At 39.9% G+C, this 18,444-nt stretch overlaps 1 protein-coding gene across 1 annotated transcript; it reads right to left on the reverse strand.

The window, feature by feature from the left end:
- Nucleotides 1-5,926: 5,926 nt before the first annotated feature.
- LOC107570356 (nuclear factor 7, ovary-like) lies at nt 5,927-16,076 on the reverse strand. The gene is made up of 6 exons (XM_016256586.1): nt 15,675-16,076; nt 11,615-11,710; nt 11,158-11,388; nt 11,058-11,080; nt 10,858-10,976; nt 5,927-6,414 (listed from the first exon to the last, which is right to left on the reverse strand). Exons 1-6 carry the CDS (start codon nt 16,074-16,076, stop codon nt 5,927-5,929), a joined length of 1,359 nt encoding a protein of 452 aa, XP_016112072.1.
- Nucleotides 16,077-18,444: the final 2,368 nt, after the last annotated feature.

Genomic DNA, 18,444 nt, shown 5'->3' on the forward strand with positions numbered 1-18,444 from the left:
ACTTTCCAGGCAGTTTGATTCACCAGAGGAGGAGTCTAGGCCGGAGCCCATCCTACCCACCTCCAGAATGGTAGCAGCTATCCAGTGGGGCGTTGAGGCTGCCATTATGAAGGCCCAGCAGCAGCAGTCAGATCCAGGTAATGGTCCACCAGGACGACTCTTTGTACCTAACAAAGTACGCTCTGATGTGTTGCAGTGGGCACATGCTTCCCTTCCCTCTGGTCATCCTGGGGCCACTAGAACTTGCAAACTCATCCGGAGGAGGTTTTGGTGGCCTAAGTTGCAAAGAGATGTCCAGGATTTTGTCGCTGCCTGTGCTGTGTGTGCCCAGAACAAGGAGTCCAGAACCCACCCTAACGGATTACTGCATCCTCTACCTATCCCTAAACATCCTTGGTCACACATATCTATGGACTTTGTCACAGGCTTACCTAGATCCCAAGGTAATACAGTCATTCTTGTGGTGGTGGATAGATTTTCTAAAGCATGCCATCTCCTGCCTTTACCCAAACTTCCTACAGCAAGCCAGACTGCAGAGCTCCTGATGCAGCATGTGTTCAGGATTCACGGCTTCCCGCAGGATATGGTCTCGGATAGAGGTTCTCAGTTCACCTCCCGGTTCTGGAAGGCTTTTGGCCGTCTCATTGGGTCTGACATCAGCTTGTCATCTGGCTTTCACCCCCAGTCAAATGGGCAGACCGAGAGAGTGAATCAGGATATAGAGAGGACGTTGAGATGCTTGGCAGCAGATAATCGGACCACTTGGAGCTCACGTTTAATCTGGGTAGAGTTTGCACATAATACTCTCTACCATTCATTGACAAAGAAGATACAAATGCAAGCTTTTATTAAAAGTGATCTTGGTCAAAACAGGCAGGGTCGAACACCAGCAAACAACTATATATCCAGGGCAAGGCAAAAGAGTAATCCAAAACAGGCAAAGGTCAGGGCAGGCAGCAAATAATAACAAAAAACAGGGAAACAGTCCAAGGTCAAAAACACAGGCAAGGCAAGGCACGGCAAAAACAAGATAAGGAAAACCAGGAAACACGCTCAGTAATGTCCACCAGTGAAACAAGCCTTCGCAAAGTGAGTGTGTTTGTGTTAGTCGCTTCATGAAGCTTCGAAACCTTTGTGAATAATTTGTTTCAAAACAGTGGTTCGGAGCGCGTATCAAAATGCCAAAGTCACGTGATTTCAGTAAACGAGGCGTCGTTACATTATAACTGTTTGGAAACGTTTATAAATTCAATAGATTGCCATTGGGGGGCAATAATGTTTGTGTGAACCTGTGAATCATACAAGTTCATTTAGATCACCTCCCAGTGGCGAACCATTCAACCAGTGTCTCTGATCTCAGAATAAATAAAAATAAATAAAAAAACATATTATAGAGCTCCAGAGTTGACGTCACGCAATCTAAACTCTGCCATTTTGGCAGGCAGTCAGGAGAGCACTAGAGTGGCTGTAGTATTGGTATCTACAGTAGTCGAACAATCATTTAAAACTAGACTGTTTAGATCTTACAAACCTTACTATTTCAACATGGTGGACAGCTGCTGTGTGCCAAGATGCCAGAATAGGCAGGGGAAAGCAAAGGGGAAATCATTTTATCGTATTCCTAAGGATCCCGATAGACGACTAAAATGTTTCACTGCAATAAAACGTATTTTTAATAATTTTTTTGTCTTTTATCTCAGTATTCCTATAAGTGTTGTATAAGGGTTTACAACATGAAAGAGTTTAAAATGTGTTAAATAACTGGGCTGATATAGGCTATTTAAGAATTTTCAGTATACACATTATCCCACCGAACATAAAACACACACTTTTCTTAAAAATAAAAAATATATATAAAATATTCCTATCATTTTTTTTATCCATCCCACAGTCTTGTAAGTCCATTAACTGATCGTCTTTTTTCCATAATATTTGTATATTATTATTATAATTATTTTGGTTATATTTTTATATTCATTATGTATTTCATTTCGATCTCTTTACTTAACCTTCTGAATAGTTTTGTAAATAATAGCCTACTGTAAATGCTCGACATGCAAATAAAGCTTTGATTATGCTGTATGACTGGAATTTTTACTGGAAGTGCAGTTTAAAGGTTAAATTTAACATATTTCATTTTATTTCAGGTAATTAATAGACTATAATTATAAATACTATAGTGTTTCGTTGAGGAATGAATCATTCGTGTATCATTTGTAAATGAAAACAACACACTTATTTATCGTCACACAGGGGTGTAAATAAATCATACAGTAAAAAATATATTGGCATAATTGTCAGGCGTTTACAGTATTTGCAAAATATATGCTAGCATATTTATAATAATTATACAGAACGTTAACTAGGTAAAGCGATTCATAAATTGAAAGGGGAAATACAACAATAAATATAAAAATATAGCCCTAAACCAGTTAATATAATATTATTATAATATTATTAAATTACAGTGTAATAATAATAACAATATACAAATATTAAATAAAAAGACACGATCAGTTAACAAATTTACAAGACTGTGGGAAGGATAAAAATGTTTTATCCATCTCTGATAGTCGCAGGTTGCTATGGTCATGCAGGTTTGTTTATAGATCAAACTTGTGGCCACAAGAAAAATATGTTGTTCCCTCAAAATAAGAAGTCGTGGCGACAAGAAATGGATGTTGTTCCCTCAACATAAGATCTGAAGGCCACGACTTCACATCACAACATTTTATCACGTTCCCACGAGTTTATATGACGCTTCCACAAATTAATATCTCTTGGCCACAACATATTATCACGTTCCCACAAGTTAATATGTTGTGGCCACGACTAAACTAAGTGAACCGAACATATCCCTGCCCGGTCACCATACAATAATCAGGTAAATGGCAATTAGCCTAAAAATGTGACTCTAAAATGGGCGGGGCTTCATGACACATCATTGTTTCACATTGGTCAGATATGAATATGATGATTTATTTTAACCCTTCATCATGTGTTTTAATAATTGTTCTTATTTAAAGATGAATGAATGTACTTGTTTTCTGATCTGATATTCATATCAACAGTCTCTTATTCATGTGCAGTGGTGGAAAGAGTACTGAAAATTTGTACTTAAGTACAAGTACTGTTACATTGCTGAAATAATACTCAATTACAAGTAAAAGTACTGGTCCCAAAACAGTACTTAAGTAAAAGTACAAAGTACTCTTCTCAAAAACTACTCCGAGTACTAGTTACTAGTTACATTTTAGCTGGCGATATTTAATGAATTACCAAAAAATATTCATTCACATCAAAGACTTATTTGGATAATAGCTACTTTGAATAAAACCCACATTTCTTTTATTGAAAAATACGTGAATTAGTGGTCATGATACAGGAATTTGATTTCTAACTTCAATACCTTGAAAAATATTAATAGTAAAGTACCCGTGAATCGGAAGTTGCAACTGACTTCAGTGTTATGATGTATTTCCAAGCGAAAGGTTGTGGCTAGAAGGGATACAGCTCCGACAGGACAACTAACAATGAAATTTAATTTTCTACCTATTAGATTGTTTTTTATTAACGTCTACACCTACTCCAACCCTAAACCTACCCCTTACAATAATGCAAAAAATATTAATTATTGTTGTATTGTGACAAAAATTACACTGTATTTTTGTGAGCATGCCCAGTAGCGCCATATGTATCCCTTCTAGCCTTAACCCAAGTGAAACGGATTATTGAATAAAGGGCGGGGTTTTATTGTGGTGCACCTCCTCTCCACCTCTTGCTCACAGCAGATTCACGGTTGGATAGTGGTTAAGAATATCTGCTTGTTACGTCTGATATCATGCTTCACCGCTTCTGGGTCCTAACGCTCTGCCAGAAGCCCCCCCAAAAATACCAAACTGTGCTAATATGCACTCACGATGCCATATAATACTGAAAATCTACTGAAATCCCAGATGGTCCAGACAGTGATTCAGCTAAAATATTAGTGTCTGAGACACTGTGAGCACGGAGACTGTAGTGTGCACGGCATTTTTTTTTTAAATCCTTAGCTTAAATATGTAATATTAATTAAATAGTGCTCATAAATGGCTGCTGAGATAGTATTCTCAAGTGAAATTAGTAGAGGCTTGGACCCGGAAACAGCAGTCCTTACGTCATACTTAACAAGAGGATTCTCCCCAAGCCGTCAAACTGACGTCATCAGAGCGAGAACGCCATTCCAGAGCGGAAGCAAAATTTTCAGTTTTGGATTAAAGATTACGACGGCAGACCATACATCAAAAAGTAAGTAGGGTCATTTTTGATTTCATGACGATTTACGAATCATTTTCAATACCATTGGCAAAGCTAACACATACTGTATACTGCCATATAGATATTTTAATATCTCAAAAAAATTTTTGTTCATCCATTTTTCCCCCCCAAGGCAATCATTATTTCAAGCTTTAAGTGATTTAATCCAAGTATTCTAAAAAGACATTCGCTTTATATGATGAACAGATTTTAATATAGGCTTTTATTTACATACATATAAACATTGATCAATTACCATTACAAAAATCTCAATCTTAAACATTTGCTCATTCTGTGTATTTGTGTCTTTAAAATAGGGTAACTTTGTTGCAAAAGCTTACAGCACAATGAAGCTTGATTTCAAATTTGAGTTCAAACCGAATTTAATTTACAAAAAAGGTCAAGTACACAGTCAGTAATAAAATTATAAAACAAATTACGACAATTCAACTCGAAATATGACAATACTGAATTTTCATAGGCAGTGTTTTAAGAGCCATATATGTTGTTTATTTAGATAAATGGAACATCAGATGGCTTTGACCTGTAATGTCTGTACAGTGTAGTGAAGCAGTTACACAGACTAGGATATTTACATGTACAAATCATACAAATATCCCATTCCAAAACATTTCTAGTATACTTACATTGTAAAGAAATTAAAGTTCCATCTTTGATTGTTGAAAGACTTTCTGGTGCATTTCACTTACAACCAATACGATTTCCAGTAGCATTTTCATCAGTCAGGCATGGATCTATTCTGAATGGTTGATCAGTTTTGACAGTTTAATCCAGGAGCAAAGAGAAATACTTTCTAGCACGGAGAGATCGCGATTGCACACAGTCTGAGTGCGCACAAGCAATATCGGAGTGAGAGGACAGGCAGTTCATTTGTATAAGTTAGGCATATTTGAGAGCTCGCATCCAGTTTTCTGTGATTACATGAATGTGTTCTCATGTTACAATAAAGCTCTCGCCACATTTGCACAGGAATTATTACAATTATGCGGAATAGCCTACCTGCAATCCCGCGCGGACATTCAGACTCTGTAATTGCCAGAAGGAGGATGTGTGTCAAACTCGCTGTCGGAGAGGAAAGAGAGACACCCAGCTTGTATCGGTGTATATTCAGTAGATACTATGGAAAATGAGTTATGGAACCGTGTCAGATGTTTCAGTATCGGTATCAAAATATAGATATTTATAATAACACTACCATGTAGAGTCCATAAATTACGCTGAGCTCCCTCACTGTCTGATCAGCTCTTCACCTGCTGCAGCGGCAGCTTTTCCCGCTTCAGATATCAGGGCTGTTATTGGTCCCTTCACGATCAGATATCTTTGGCTACTGAAGTGCCATCAAAGGTTTGAATATTAATTCAAATTGTGGGTGTACTGAGTAACGAGCTATGATTTAAAAATAACGAAGTCAATTATTTTGCTTAATTTGTACTTAAGTACAAGTAAAAGTACAACTTTAAAAATATACTCAAAAAACTACAAGTACCCGAAAAAAAACCTACTTAATTACAGTAACGTGAGTAGTTGTAATTCATTACCTCCACCACTGCTCATGTGGCATGACAAAAGATGAAAGCAGGACGATCCAGACCTACAGGAGTAACTATTACTAACTATTGAAGGGTAAGATCCTCAGAGAGTCAGGACTACTGAAGAATGGGAAGAGTGTGTGATTGAAGGTGGTTTTGAATGCATGTAGATGTGTGTTAGTTACAGGATCAGAGAATGACACCTTTCCTCTGTCATAGTCCAGATTCACTCTCACACGATCAAGCTGCTGTTGAACACGAAAACCAGAACGCAAAGACCGTCCATACTGATACACACTCCAGACATCATTGTTAAAACAATCACGTCCCTTCCTGGGGTTTGATGCTGTAGTTACTCCAACAGTCCAGGCTGAACTCTCTTTAAGCTCCACATCCCAGCAGTGTGTTCCTGAGTTAAACCCCTCTGAACCCAGAACACAGGGAAACTCATCAAATCTCTCTGGATTATCAAGAATAGTTTGATTGTTCCTGCTGTATCTCAAACTGGTCAGATCATCAGACAGGACGAGACGTGGATGAGCCGTGTTTGGATCCAGAATCACAGGAGCTGATGAGACACAATCAACAGATGCTGTTATTCTGATGTTCATATAACATACCTGCCAACATTTGGGTCCCAAAAAACGGGAGCCGGGGGGGAGGGGGCAAAAGTATCAATTATTATATTATATTATTATTATATTAATTTATTATATTAATTTAAACAATTATTATCAAACAATTATTTAAACTGCATATTTTCTGCATAAAAATAAGGGTCGTTTTTGGCTTTGGACTAAAACAAAAAGCAGAAGGGCTTATTGAAAAATGCAAATTCATTCTCTCTTCATTCTTTTGCTTTTCGCCAGGAATATAGCCATTTTCCCGGTAACCACAGTAAAGCAGCGCAGCATCTGATTTTGCAACCTGCAGCGCTCATATTTAATCAGTTAAACCATAGCCTTTTGAAGTGTAAGCTATATCTCAATTTGCATGTATATTTGTTTTTTTCACTGGAGCACCACCTGAGTCTTCTCCTTCTGTCCCATTTCTACCAGTGATCCTTTCCTTCCTGCGGCCCTCATCACTGTTGCAGGTTGCCAAGTTGAGTGGACAAATGGGTTGAAATTTTTATGTGTCGATTGTGTGAGAAGGATGCGTTTCATACAAGATCTGGCAACTGGGCAACCTTGGAAGTCATTTGAGAGACTGGTGCTGGCCTACCTGAAGGACATTACTGGACCCTTGCTGGATCCTCTTTAGTTTGCCTACAGAGCAAACAGGTCTGTGGATGATGCAGTCAATATAGGAATGCACTACATCCTCCAACATCTGAACAAACCAGGGACTTATGCAAGAATCCTGTTTGAGGACTTCAGCTCCGCTTTCAACACTATCCTCCCGGATACCCTTCTGAATTAAATGACACAGCTCTCTGTACCCACCCTCATCTGTCAGTGGATCATCAGCTTCCTGACAGACAGGCAGCAGCTAGTGAGGCTGGGCAAACTCACATCCAGGACTATCACCATCAGCACTGGCGCCCCTCAGGGTTGTGTTCTCTCTCCACTGCTCTTCTCCCTGTACACCAACGACTGCACCGCTAAAGACCCCTCTGTCAAACTCCTGAAGTTTGCGGACGACACTACAGTCATTGGCCTCATCAAGGGTGGAGATGAGTCTGCTTACAGACAGGAGGTTAAAGAGCTGGTTGTCTGGTGCAGTCACAACAACCTGGAGCTGAACACCCTCAAAACAGTGGAGATTATCGCGGATTTCAGGAGAAACCCCCCTGCACTTTCCCCACCCACCATCATGAACAGCACTGTGACTGCAGTGGAGTCATTCAAGCTCCAGGGAACCAACATCTCTCAGGACCTGAAGTGGGACCATCACATTGACTCAGCAGAGGCTGTACTTCCTTTGCCAGCTGAAAAATGGCAACCTGCCACAGGCACAGATGACAGATGTTCTACTCTGCTGTTATTGAGTTGGTTCTGTGCACTTCTATAACAAATCAGATATAAGAAGACTGCAGCGGACTGTTAGGACAGCAGAAAGGATAATTGGTGTGCACTTGCCCAACCTTCAGGACTTGTACAACTCCAGAGTGAAGAAATGGCCAGGTAACATCATCACAGACTGCTCCCTTCAGGCAGATGCTACAGATCTCTGTGCACTAGAACATCTAGGCATAAAAACAGAATTTTTTCCTCCCATGCCATCTCCATCTTGAACAGCTAACACAGAAATGACCACCTGTTTTCTGTAATTCATTCACTCTATTAATTCTTGAGAGAGAGGAATCAATTAGATATCATGTAAATACAAGTGCATATTTGTTTATACAGCTGATAATACAGTACACAATGCACAAACCTGTACATAAACCTTCTGTTCCAGATGTATACCACATTATTATTATCATTATCATTTTCCTTGATCTTATTTAAATGTTCTCTTATTCTTGTGTCATATATGTATGATTATGTACATGTATGTATGTATGTATGTACCAAGAGTTCCTGAAAAACCACAAACAAAAAATGTCCTTGTGTGTTTGTGCACACTTGGCGAAAGCTTATTCTGATTCTGAAACAATGTTAGTAACAAGCCAAAACAATCTAGCAACAGGTTAAAATATGTTAGCAACATGCTAATACATATAGGAACATGTTACCAACATGCTAAAATGCTAGCCATACATCATAGCAATCATATAGCAATCTATTTATCCATGTTTCTGAGAGACCTATTCCTTAAGTGCTTGGAGGAAGTAAAGTTGTGGATGGCTGAAAATCTTGTTCAATTGAATGAAAATAAAACAGAAGTTATTATTTTTGGTTGCACAGCTGGTAGCCAGATGGTAAACGATAACTTGGGCCCATGGAAGGTGTACCTGCAGGATCAAGTAAAGAACTTTGAAGTCATTTTTGACTCATCTCTCATATTTGATCGACAAATAAAGACGGTGGTCCATAATTGCTTCTTCTATCTAAGGGCAATAGCCAAATTGAAACAAATTCTTCCAGCCAGGGACCTGGAAAAAGTTGTCAATGCCTATATTTTTTCCCGTCTAGACTAGTGTAGTGCTCTTTATGTTGGGACTTGTCATAAACATGTTGCTCGCTTGAAGTTAGTATGCTGCTGCAAGGTTGTTAATGAATGCTAGGAAATCAGATCATGTTACTCCCTTATTGTCTTTTTTAGGATGGTTACCAGTACAATTTAGGATACAATATAAGATTTTGATATATGTCTTTAAAGCTCTTCACGGAATGGCGCCAGAATATCTAGTTGAGCTTATTAAGCCCCACAGTCCAAGCGTAATACTAAGATCATCAAATACGTTTCTCCTAACTCTCCCTCGTGCACGTCTCAAATTGAAGGGTGATCGTGCTTTCTCCGTCACTGGTCCAAGACTGTGGAACAATCTGCCACTGGATGTTAGATCTTCCTTAACTTTAAATGTTTTTAAGGATCGTTTGAGATCATATTTGTACTCCCTGGCATTTTAGTATATGGATGTTTTTATGTTATTGTCTTGTTGTTGTTTTTTTTTGCTTTCCATTGTAATGTACAGCACCTTGGAACTACTGTGTAGCCTGTAAGGTGCTATATAAATAAATAAACAAACAAACAGACAGCATGGCCTTAAAAACTTCAAGCTTTTTAAACTACTTCAAACATTTTGGTTAGGCTTTCTCAAGGTAACATAAGGTTTGTCTTGTTTATATAGTTAATTATTTATTTTAATTATTGTAATAGTGCTGTGAAGAGCATGCAGCAGGTCCTTCTGTGCTGGTAGAGCCAAAATGTCATTAGTTGAATAGATATTCATCATTACAACAGCATTTGAGGTTCCTCAGATCAGCGCACTGGCAGAACCTTAGGCTGGTTTCACACCACAAGCGTGGGTTTCACGTCAGCTTCACATTAGCATAACTACATCGTCACTGCAGCTGCAGACTTGCAGAGCATTCACACTGGAAGTGTTTGTACAGCGTCAGAGCAGCAGCTCCAAAGCTACATACTGTATTTCTTTACACAGACAACTATAAATTTGATTTTAGAAGTTGGTCATTTATAAGCTTCAAAGTTTTAAAATCTTGAAAGTTTGTTAACATGGGGATTCATCTGTTAATGGTAAACAACAAACACAACCAAGAAAACCGCTCTGATCACATCATTTCAGACATATTTTGATGTAGATTGTGCTGTTTATAATGTTATTTTTATAATTCACCGTACTTTCATCCAAACTGAATAATTAAAAACAAGTTTAAATGGGTAAATCTTCTATACATATTTTTGATTCTTCATTTAATTTTCTGACATACTCCAATTCTAGTTAAAACACACTAGACAAGCTTATTCTGTGCATTTTTAGCACTTTTTGTGTGAAATCATATTTATTTTGTCCATCAAAAGTGTGCCGTCACTTTGATTGAGCGTAAGCTGCACAGCAAAATTAGACTCTGTGCCGAATCCATCGCTTCAGTGCTGCTCACACGCTGCTCCTGCTCCCACTCCTGGTGTGAATGCACTCATTTGTTAACAGGCATGCTGAACAAAAATATGTGCTGCTCACGCGCCGCTCACGCTTGTGGTGTGAAGGAGAAAGATTAAATAGGCCAGTTCTCTGATGAGTTTATGAAATGTTCATCCAGAAGCACCATCAAAAGGCACTGCAAATATGTTCCTGGAGCACACAATATAATATTTGAGGTTCTCCAGAGGGTTCCAGTGTATCAGTCAGAAGAAGCCCAAATGATGCTTCAAGTATCTTTTCATTTTTATACTGTTCTGGACTTGAGTAGATGAAGAAAGAAGAATCATTATAAGAACATAATTGAAAGTATTGACTATATAACCTTACTACAAACCCTAATACAAACTAGTAATCTAGTACACGTGATTGTCTCATGAGGAACCTTTAACTCTCCCCCCATCCGTCATTTCCAGTGTGTGTGTGTGTGCGTGAGCTCAGATCTTCTGCAGTCAGACTCACTGTTCTGGACGATGTCCTGCATCTTCCTCCAGACTCTGAACGGCAGGTTTCCCAAGTAACAAGGCACATTCATCAAAGCTCCAGAAAGCTGTGGATCTGGCTGTGATGAGATCTGGACTCTGGAAGAACATTCAGGAGTCAGAACTGCAGTGGCTTTGGATCAGAAACAGATAGAGCAGCGACAGCAGCAGATCACTCACCTTTCCATTGAGATGGGAAACTCCTGCAGAACAAACACACCATTGCTCATCAACAACTCAATCAATCAATCATCAATCAATCAATCATCTGAAATCAGACCTTCAGAAAGCAGACGTCACTGGCTCTCATCATCTTCTCCATGTCTTTGATTGTGTGTGAAAGAGCTGAGATGTGTCTGTTCATCTCCCCCAGCTTCTCCTCCAGCTTCTGCTTCTTCTGCTCCTCTTCCTCCCTCAGTGCAGTGATTGTAGCTTCTTCTTCATCTCTTAGAAACCGATGAAGCTTCTCAAACTGCTGTTTAATCTGACGCTCTGTGTGCTCAGCTTGAGACTGAAATCAAACCACATTCACTTCAATCCTCTCCATCAACACACATCAACACAAACACATCATTCATATCTAAGATTAACTCTGATATTGACATATAACCTGATCCAGAAGCAGATTGATGACCGTCATTTACAAAAACAACAAACTGGAATCCATTATATTAAATATATAAAATCATAACTGTATATAGTGATTCTACAGCTGTAATGACGTTCCGTTTCCTCACCTTGATGTGTTGAACTGTTTTCTCAAGCTCTCCTTTCATTGTTTCATTGTGTTTCAGTTTCTCTTGTAAGGACTTCAGTCCTGTATTGAGCTCCTCCTAGAATTAAACAAAAACACATTTAAAAAACAAACAAACAAAAACAGATTACAGTGAACAGAAGAAGAGAAGACAATACCGTGATATGATCATATAATGCAGTGAAAAATATTTGTCCCCATCCTGATTTCTTCTGTTTTTGTGTATGTCTCATATATCTCAAAAGTTGTCCAATACCAACTGAGCCTGTATGAAAATCTCTGTACAACAAATCAACACTTAAATGGGACTTTTCAACAGCATGACGTTCTCTTGCTCTTAAACAGTAACACACTATAACACACATGAAAGGAATTACAAGAATGATGAGGAAGAAAGTGATTGAAAGGATTACAAAGCTATTTCAAAGGCTCTTGGACTCAAAGAATCACAAATACCGCTTTTCCACTGGGGCTGTGCTTTTCTGCTCAAAGAATCCTGGGACAAATTTGCCCAGATCCTGCTTAAGAACCGGCCCCGAAACCTTGCTGGTCTTGATCAAGGGAACATATGATGTCAGTAGGCGGAGATTACAGACCACAGTTTGAAAGGCACTTGCATTTTTAAAAGCCGTCAGAGTTCAGTTAAATTAACAACAACAATTAAATGTCAGTTCAGTAGTTGTCAGCAGAAGAAACCAACGCTCTCCTGCAAGAGATAACAAGCGATTCTGGTCACATGTTAGTGACGTAGAGGGTTCTGCTCCTTGCCTCCTCTGCTCCAGCTCCGGCACCAGCCCCAGTGGAAAAGCAGTAAGTGAGAGCCATTATCTCCAAATGGAACAAACTCAGCACAGTAGGGGGAACTAAACTGTAATGAGCCTTTAATATACTGTATAGCCTAGTCCATGCTTAAGCTTACCACAAAGCACTGGCAAGAGTAATGACCATTTGTTGGGAAAATGGCAAGGAGATATATTAATTATTTAATAATAATGTCATGTTTCTGTTCTGTGCTTTTAAATTTTGTTTTTCTTTGTATTTCTGTCCCCCTGCATTAGTTCCCTGGTTAGTCTTTTTCCTTAGTAATCCATTAGTCTCATTGGTTGTTAATTAGCCTTACACTTGTTCTGTTTCTTCATGATTGCATTCTCCCCTGTATTTGAGTTTCCCTCAGCTCTCTGTCTGGTATTGTTTTGGTGATGTTGGTTTGTTGTGTTGTGGATTTACATTTGGATTACAAGCGTTCTATGTTTGTTTTGTTTTATTATAATTTTTTTTTATATAATGGAATTGCCAGCTGTACAGCTCCTATGCCCGGAGCAGTTGGACCGTTCACTGGAGGACCACACCAGGGACTTTTTAGATCTGGCGTGCCTTACGCACTACCCCAACCGCTCGCTCTGTGTATTTTATATCACTATATATCTCTCTATATCATGCCTGACAGCGAACGGTCCCCAAGAGGATTTCACCGCTTTTGTGGAGTGGGTTCTGTTCTGTGGATTACCGTTCACCATCGACACCACAGAGGAATTCACCAGCCCCACTTCCAATCTAGAGCCCAGCCAGCCTTCACTGAGCACTCGCCAGAGCCCACCGCAGAGCCCAAGCCCGCCGAGATCAAAGAGCCTGAGCCAACAGGAGCGACACAGCGGAACTTCGCCCTGGAGCCCGAGCTTGACGACGCAACTGGCCAGGTGTATGAGCTGGCAACACTGTGTGATGCCTTGGGAGTCCACGTGGAGATCGAGGGAATGGATTATAACCCCGCCTACACTCCTATCACTGAGGGTGAGCTGCCACTGACCTCTGGACTACTAGACTGTTTAAATGAGGATGAATACTGGCTTTTCCCTTCACCGCTGGTCCTGCTGAGCTCTCCTTCGTCTCCACTGGTCCCGCCCAGCTCTCCTTCGTCTCCGCTGGTCCCACCCAGCTCTCATTTGTCAGCCAGCTCCTCATCAGCAACGTCGGGAAGGTTCCCGCCCAGCCTCCCACTCCCTCCTCCTCTGTCTCAGCCTTCCAGTCCATTGGCCCTGTGTCAGCTGGCCACTGAATATACCCCAGCTCACCCTCAGCACACCAAAACCGGTGGGTTGGATGAGCATTGGGACCTTCGACTTCCAGTTAACTCGGGGTTGGAGGATCCCCTGTCTCTGTCTCTGCCTCCGAGACCCGGACTCCACCTCAGTCCCTCCGACCCATCGGCTCCACCTTGGCTCATGGCTCACTCGTTTCCACCATGGCCCCTAATCCCACAGGCTCTACCGGGCTCCCTCGTCCCTCCGGCTCCGCCTTGGTCAGTCATCGACCATCCTTCGCCTTGGGATTCCACTCCTCCGGCTTCGACTCGTCCCTCGTCACCTGAGCCACCAGCTCCGCCTTGGCCCTCGGGATCCTCAGTGTCACCCTGGCTCTGTGGTTCTCTGTCTCCATCCTGGGCTCCTCTTCCACCAGCTCCGTCTCCATCAGTTGGCACCCTGGTGTCGTCGGCCCCATCTCCACCATGGCTCCTCCCACCGTGGGCCACTATCCTGGCTGGCCTCTGGTTCCCCACCTGCTCCGGGCACCTCCCTGGCTCCTTCCTCTATCTACTCCGCCCTGGCCGTATGAAATATGCCCCCTTCCCATTGCCTGCCCCTCACCTGCCCCATGCCCATCTCCTGAAATCCCACCCTCCCTCCTCTGTTGGACTGCTTTTGTAGGAGCGAAGACATGCCATTTCGGGAGGGGGCGAAATGTCACATTTCTGTCCTGTGCTTTTACATTTTGGTTTTCTCTGTATTTCTGTTCTCCTGCATTAGTTTCCTGGTTAATCTGTTTTCTTAGTAATTCATTAAGAAGAGATGATGCCAACCCCTCAGAGAACCTCAGATGATGCCAACCCTGGAACAACATACAGAACTACCAAATTTTGCTATAAGTTTGATTGCATCATATAATAATTACTGTTAACAGTGTTCATTGTCTGTCTGATTATGTCTTTAATTGATTTTTCCTTACATTTCTGCCATATGTACATAAACTGATAGTAACCACTGATAAGCTACTACTAAATATTGTAGAAACTTAAATTTCTGCAAAGTTGCTTTGCAACGATTTGTATCATAAAATGCGCTATACAAATAAACTTGAATTTAATTAATCTCATTGGTTGTTAATTAGCCCTACACCTGTTCTGTTTCTTCATGATTTAATTCTCCCCTGTATTTAAGCCCTCTATTTCCCTCTGCTCTCTGTCTGGTATTGTTTTGGTGATGTTGGTTTGTTGTGTTGTGGATTTACGTTTTGATTACTCCTGGAATTTGCATTAAATACTCTCTTGAACTTTACTCCTTCGTTGTGTGCTTGATTAGACAGCCAACACATTACAAATAAACTAGTGCTGTCTGAGTCACTGTCGGTTGCAAAGATTAAGTTGATGATGCTGAGTTGCCCTCTCCACAGTATATTGGTCTTTAGAGAGAAATGCACCTTACTGTTTACATAATCAGAGAGTATTTGTTTTCAAATTGTTTTTGAATTGGTTCATTTTAAAGTAGACATTTAAATTTTTATGTAGATATACTGTATTTCTCATGTCTGTGAAGCAAGTGGCATTAAGGATGAGTTTTAATTCATTTTTGTGACGCGCTCCAGTTCATGGAGACAGAGATGGCAGAAAGCACATCCTATTTGTATTCCTTATTTTATAAAGGAGCAACATTCTGCTGATATTGTGAGTGTATATAAATAAAAGTAGATCATTGACAATTTTGTGGCGTATGATGGATTTATTTTTTTACATTTTTTTTTGCTTAAAAAGTATATTCTGTGTTTACTCAGGTTGCCTTTGTTTTATGTTGTATTTTGTTTGAAGATCTAAAACTATTTAGTGTGAGACAAAAATAGAACAAATCAGGATGGGGGCAAATACTTTTTCACAGTATATGCCATCTTAAGTTGAGTCAAATGGCAGAGAGAAATATTTATTGCATGAATGTGATATCTGTGTTTGACTAATTATTGTTCTTTACATATTAAACAAGAGACAGCTGTCTTACCTTATGTGATGAAACCACTTCACTGATGGGTCTGAATTTATGATTGTCATGTTGTTTTGAATCTCTGCACACTAAACACACCAGGTGTTTGTCCTCCAGACAGAAGAGTTTGAGTTTCTCACTGTGTAAACTGCAGATCTCCTCAGATCCTGCTGAACGCCTCTCATTCCTCTTCTTCAGGAACGAATCACACAAGTTCTTTAATGCAAGATTAGGAGGTGGATCTTCTTTTGAGGATCTTCTCCTGCAGACAGGACACTCCTGAGTTTTCTTGGTTCTCCAGAACAGTTGAAGACACTTTTTACAGAAACTGTGACTACATGATAAAATAACAGGAGCCTTGAAAACTTCATGACACACGGGACATGAAAGCTCTTCTACAGATACATTTAGCGAAGCCATTTTTACTGGTTGAGCTCCAGCAATTTCTAAATGATTTCGCGAAAATGAATCACCATGAGAAGTACAAATATCTGCTGTCTGTTCAAAAACAAGCGTAACAAAAATCCTTCCATAAAGTGATCTCTTCCTTCACTGATCGCTGATCCTTTATTGCTTTTGTCAGTAGAGAAGTCAGTCTCTTCCTGGTAAGTGTTATAGGAGGGTGGAGTCTTTGATCATTTGTGTGTGTTCAAAGTCAAAGACTTTGAACACACAAAAACAAGTCAAAGAGCAACATCAGGACTCCTTTAGGTAAAATTTGAACTAACTGTATTTAAAATGAACTTGCATTGACAGGAAGTGCTTTCCCTTTCAGAATTCCATTTGTTATTTTTAATTCTTTCATATTGGTTTCTAAAAAATAAGAAATGGAGTAATGTGGAGCATCTAATTCTGAGCTATTAGATTTAAAGGAGTTGTTGGAGGGGGCATGATCATCCTGCTCCTGTGAGCCTTCTGTTCCTTCCAGATCTCCATTGTAGCATTTGGACCAATCAGACACACAATTGTTCATTAGATTTAACAAATCAATTATTCATTAGATTAACAAACAATCACAGACCCCTCACCCAACACCAGACTCGGCGCCTATAGTGTATAGACATACAGTATATGTCTGTGAATGATCTCCAGGCCAGGACCCCTCAGCCAGATCAGATCAACTTTACGACCAAAAAGTATGTAGAGAGAATCTTCCTCCCTACTTAATTCTCTCTAAAACAGACACATACTGCTATAGGAAATTACTTCTTTCATTTAATTCATAGACGTTTTTTCTATGACCTCCCTATCATGCATATCCCCAGGTCATTGTGTAGGATTATTACGTTCTTGTATATGGTCTTGTGTAGTGTATACTATTTTATGTATGCATTATGATAGATCACTGGTTAATATAACCTCACCTATACCATGTTTGGTATCTATGAGTTCGTAATTTCATGATCTAAATGAGAATGTATATTATATGTTGATACCTATGCAACACATTAGTATTATAAGAATCTTGAAGATTCTTCTCTTGAACACCCAATCGAGTTTCATATGCAAAACACCATGCTAAATTTCCCTCCAAAGGTACCATTCCTCATTGGCTCACTCAAATCCTTAGAGGTGTGACCTGCTTTGAACTTATAAGGCCTCACATCAGTGACCCGCCTATGGGGTTTTGGGTTTTTTGGCTTTTGTCTCTTGTCTCTGCTCTCATCACCATCCCGGGGCTGGCGCAGCTGGGCATGGCAGGCCACGACTACAGCCATGTCTTCACTTTCCCTCTGGGAGAAAACTCTCCCGACCACCACAGAGTCAGAATAACATCTTTTGGAGTTCATCACTCTTCAAACCCGGAAGAACGTGATCGCGACTCCTACACCACCGAACCTCCAAACCATCGAGACTTTCATCCGTGACTGCATCCGGACACTCATTCAATGCCAAGGCAATGCAAGTATCGTACATTTAACTAAACGAAACAGAGGTTTAGGATAAGCTGTAGACCCCGTCATAAAACAGCGCTGATGGTTTCACTCAGGTGGTTAACTGACTCATTTTCCATAACTGCATTCTCTGGTTTCTCTAACGGTTTCAGTCATCCACTTCCAACCTCCCCATGAATGAGTGATTTGTATGTTTGTTTGTTATGTGTTAGTGTTTAGTTAATAAAACTTTTGTGCACAAATTACATGAGTTTCTGGTTCTGTTACCGCTTGTAAATAGTGTCCCTTTTACGATCTGATCTATAGTTACATGCTCTAATGCATTACTGTAAGAAAGTTATTTTCTGTGGCCACGAAAATATCCTTTCTTAGAGTTGATATGAAATTATACTGAATGTTCGCTGGACGAACAGATTAGTTGATTGTAATATTAATTCTGCTACAGTTACTACTGGCAGCTGAGGTAAATAATTTTAATTAATTATAATTAATTGTAATTATTTATATTCATTTCCCTTTTGTGCTAATTTGCTACACCATGCTGAGGTTGAGAGGTCTTGTAAGAAACTGTATTCAGACCACTTCCACATTTCAACATGAATTATTCAAATGTGGAGGGAGTGCGTGAGCACAGACACATGATGACACCTCAATTGGTGGTTTGTATAAAACTCTCCAAACAAATTTAACTTCATCATCCAATCCCAATCTCTCTCCACACTGTATCACCACATTCTTTTAAAGTTGCTTTATTTAAAACTTTTACAAAACATTTATATGAAACTTTACTTTGAACATCCTGCAAACTTAACTCTTCTAACCCCCTCAAGTCCAGAAAAGGTCCATACAGACCTTTGAGATTGGGACTAAAAACAATACTTGGGAAGGGATCT

This window comes from Sinocyclocheilus grahami, unplaced genomic scaffold (genome assembly GCF_001515645.1).
Source record: "Sinocyclocheilus grahami isolate Dianchi unplaced genomic scaffold, SAMN03320097.WGS_v1.1 scaffold1446.1, whole genome shotgun sequence".
In the NCBI taxonomy this organism is placed as follows: domain Eukaryota; kingdom Metazoa; phylum Chordata; class Actinopteri; order Cypriniformes; family Cyprinidae; genus Sinocyclocheilus; species Sinocyclocheilus grahami.

Excerpts from the sequence above, each read along its gene's own strand:
- LOC107570356 (XM_016256586.1), bottom strand. The coding sequence starts at position 16,076 with ATGGCTTCGCTAAATGTATCTGTAGAAGAGCTTTCATGTCCCGTGTGT. Across the intron at positions 11,711-15,674 it reads AAGTGGTTTCATCACATAAG|GAGGAGCTCAATACAGGACT; the intron begins GTAAGACAGCTG and ends GTTTAATTCTAG. Across the intron at positions 10,977-11,057 it reads TTTCCCATCTCAATGGAAAG|AGTCCAGATCTCATCACAGC; the intron begins GTGAGTGATCTG and ends ATGTTCTTCCAG.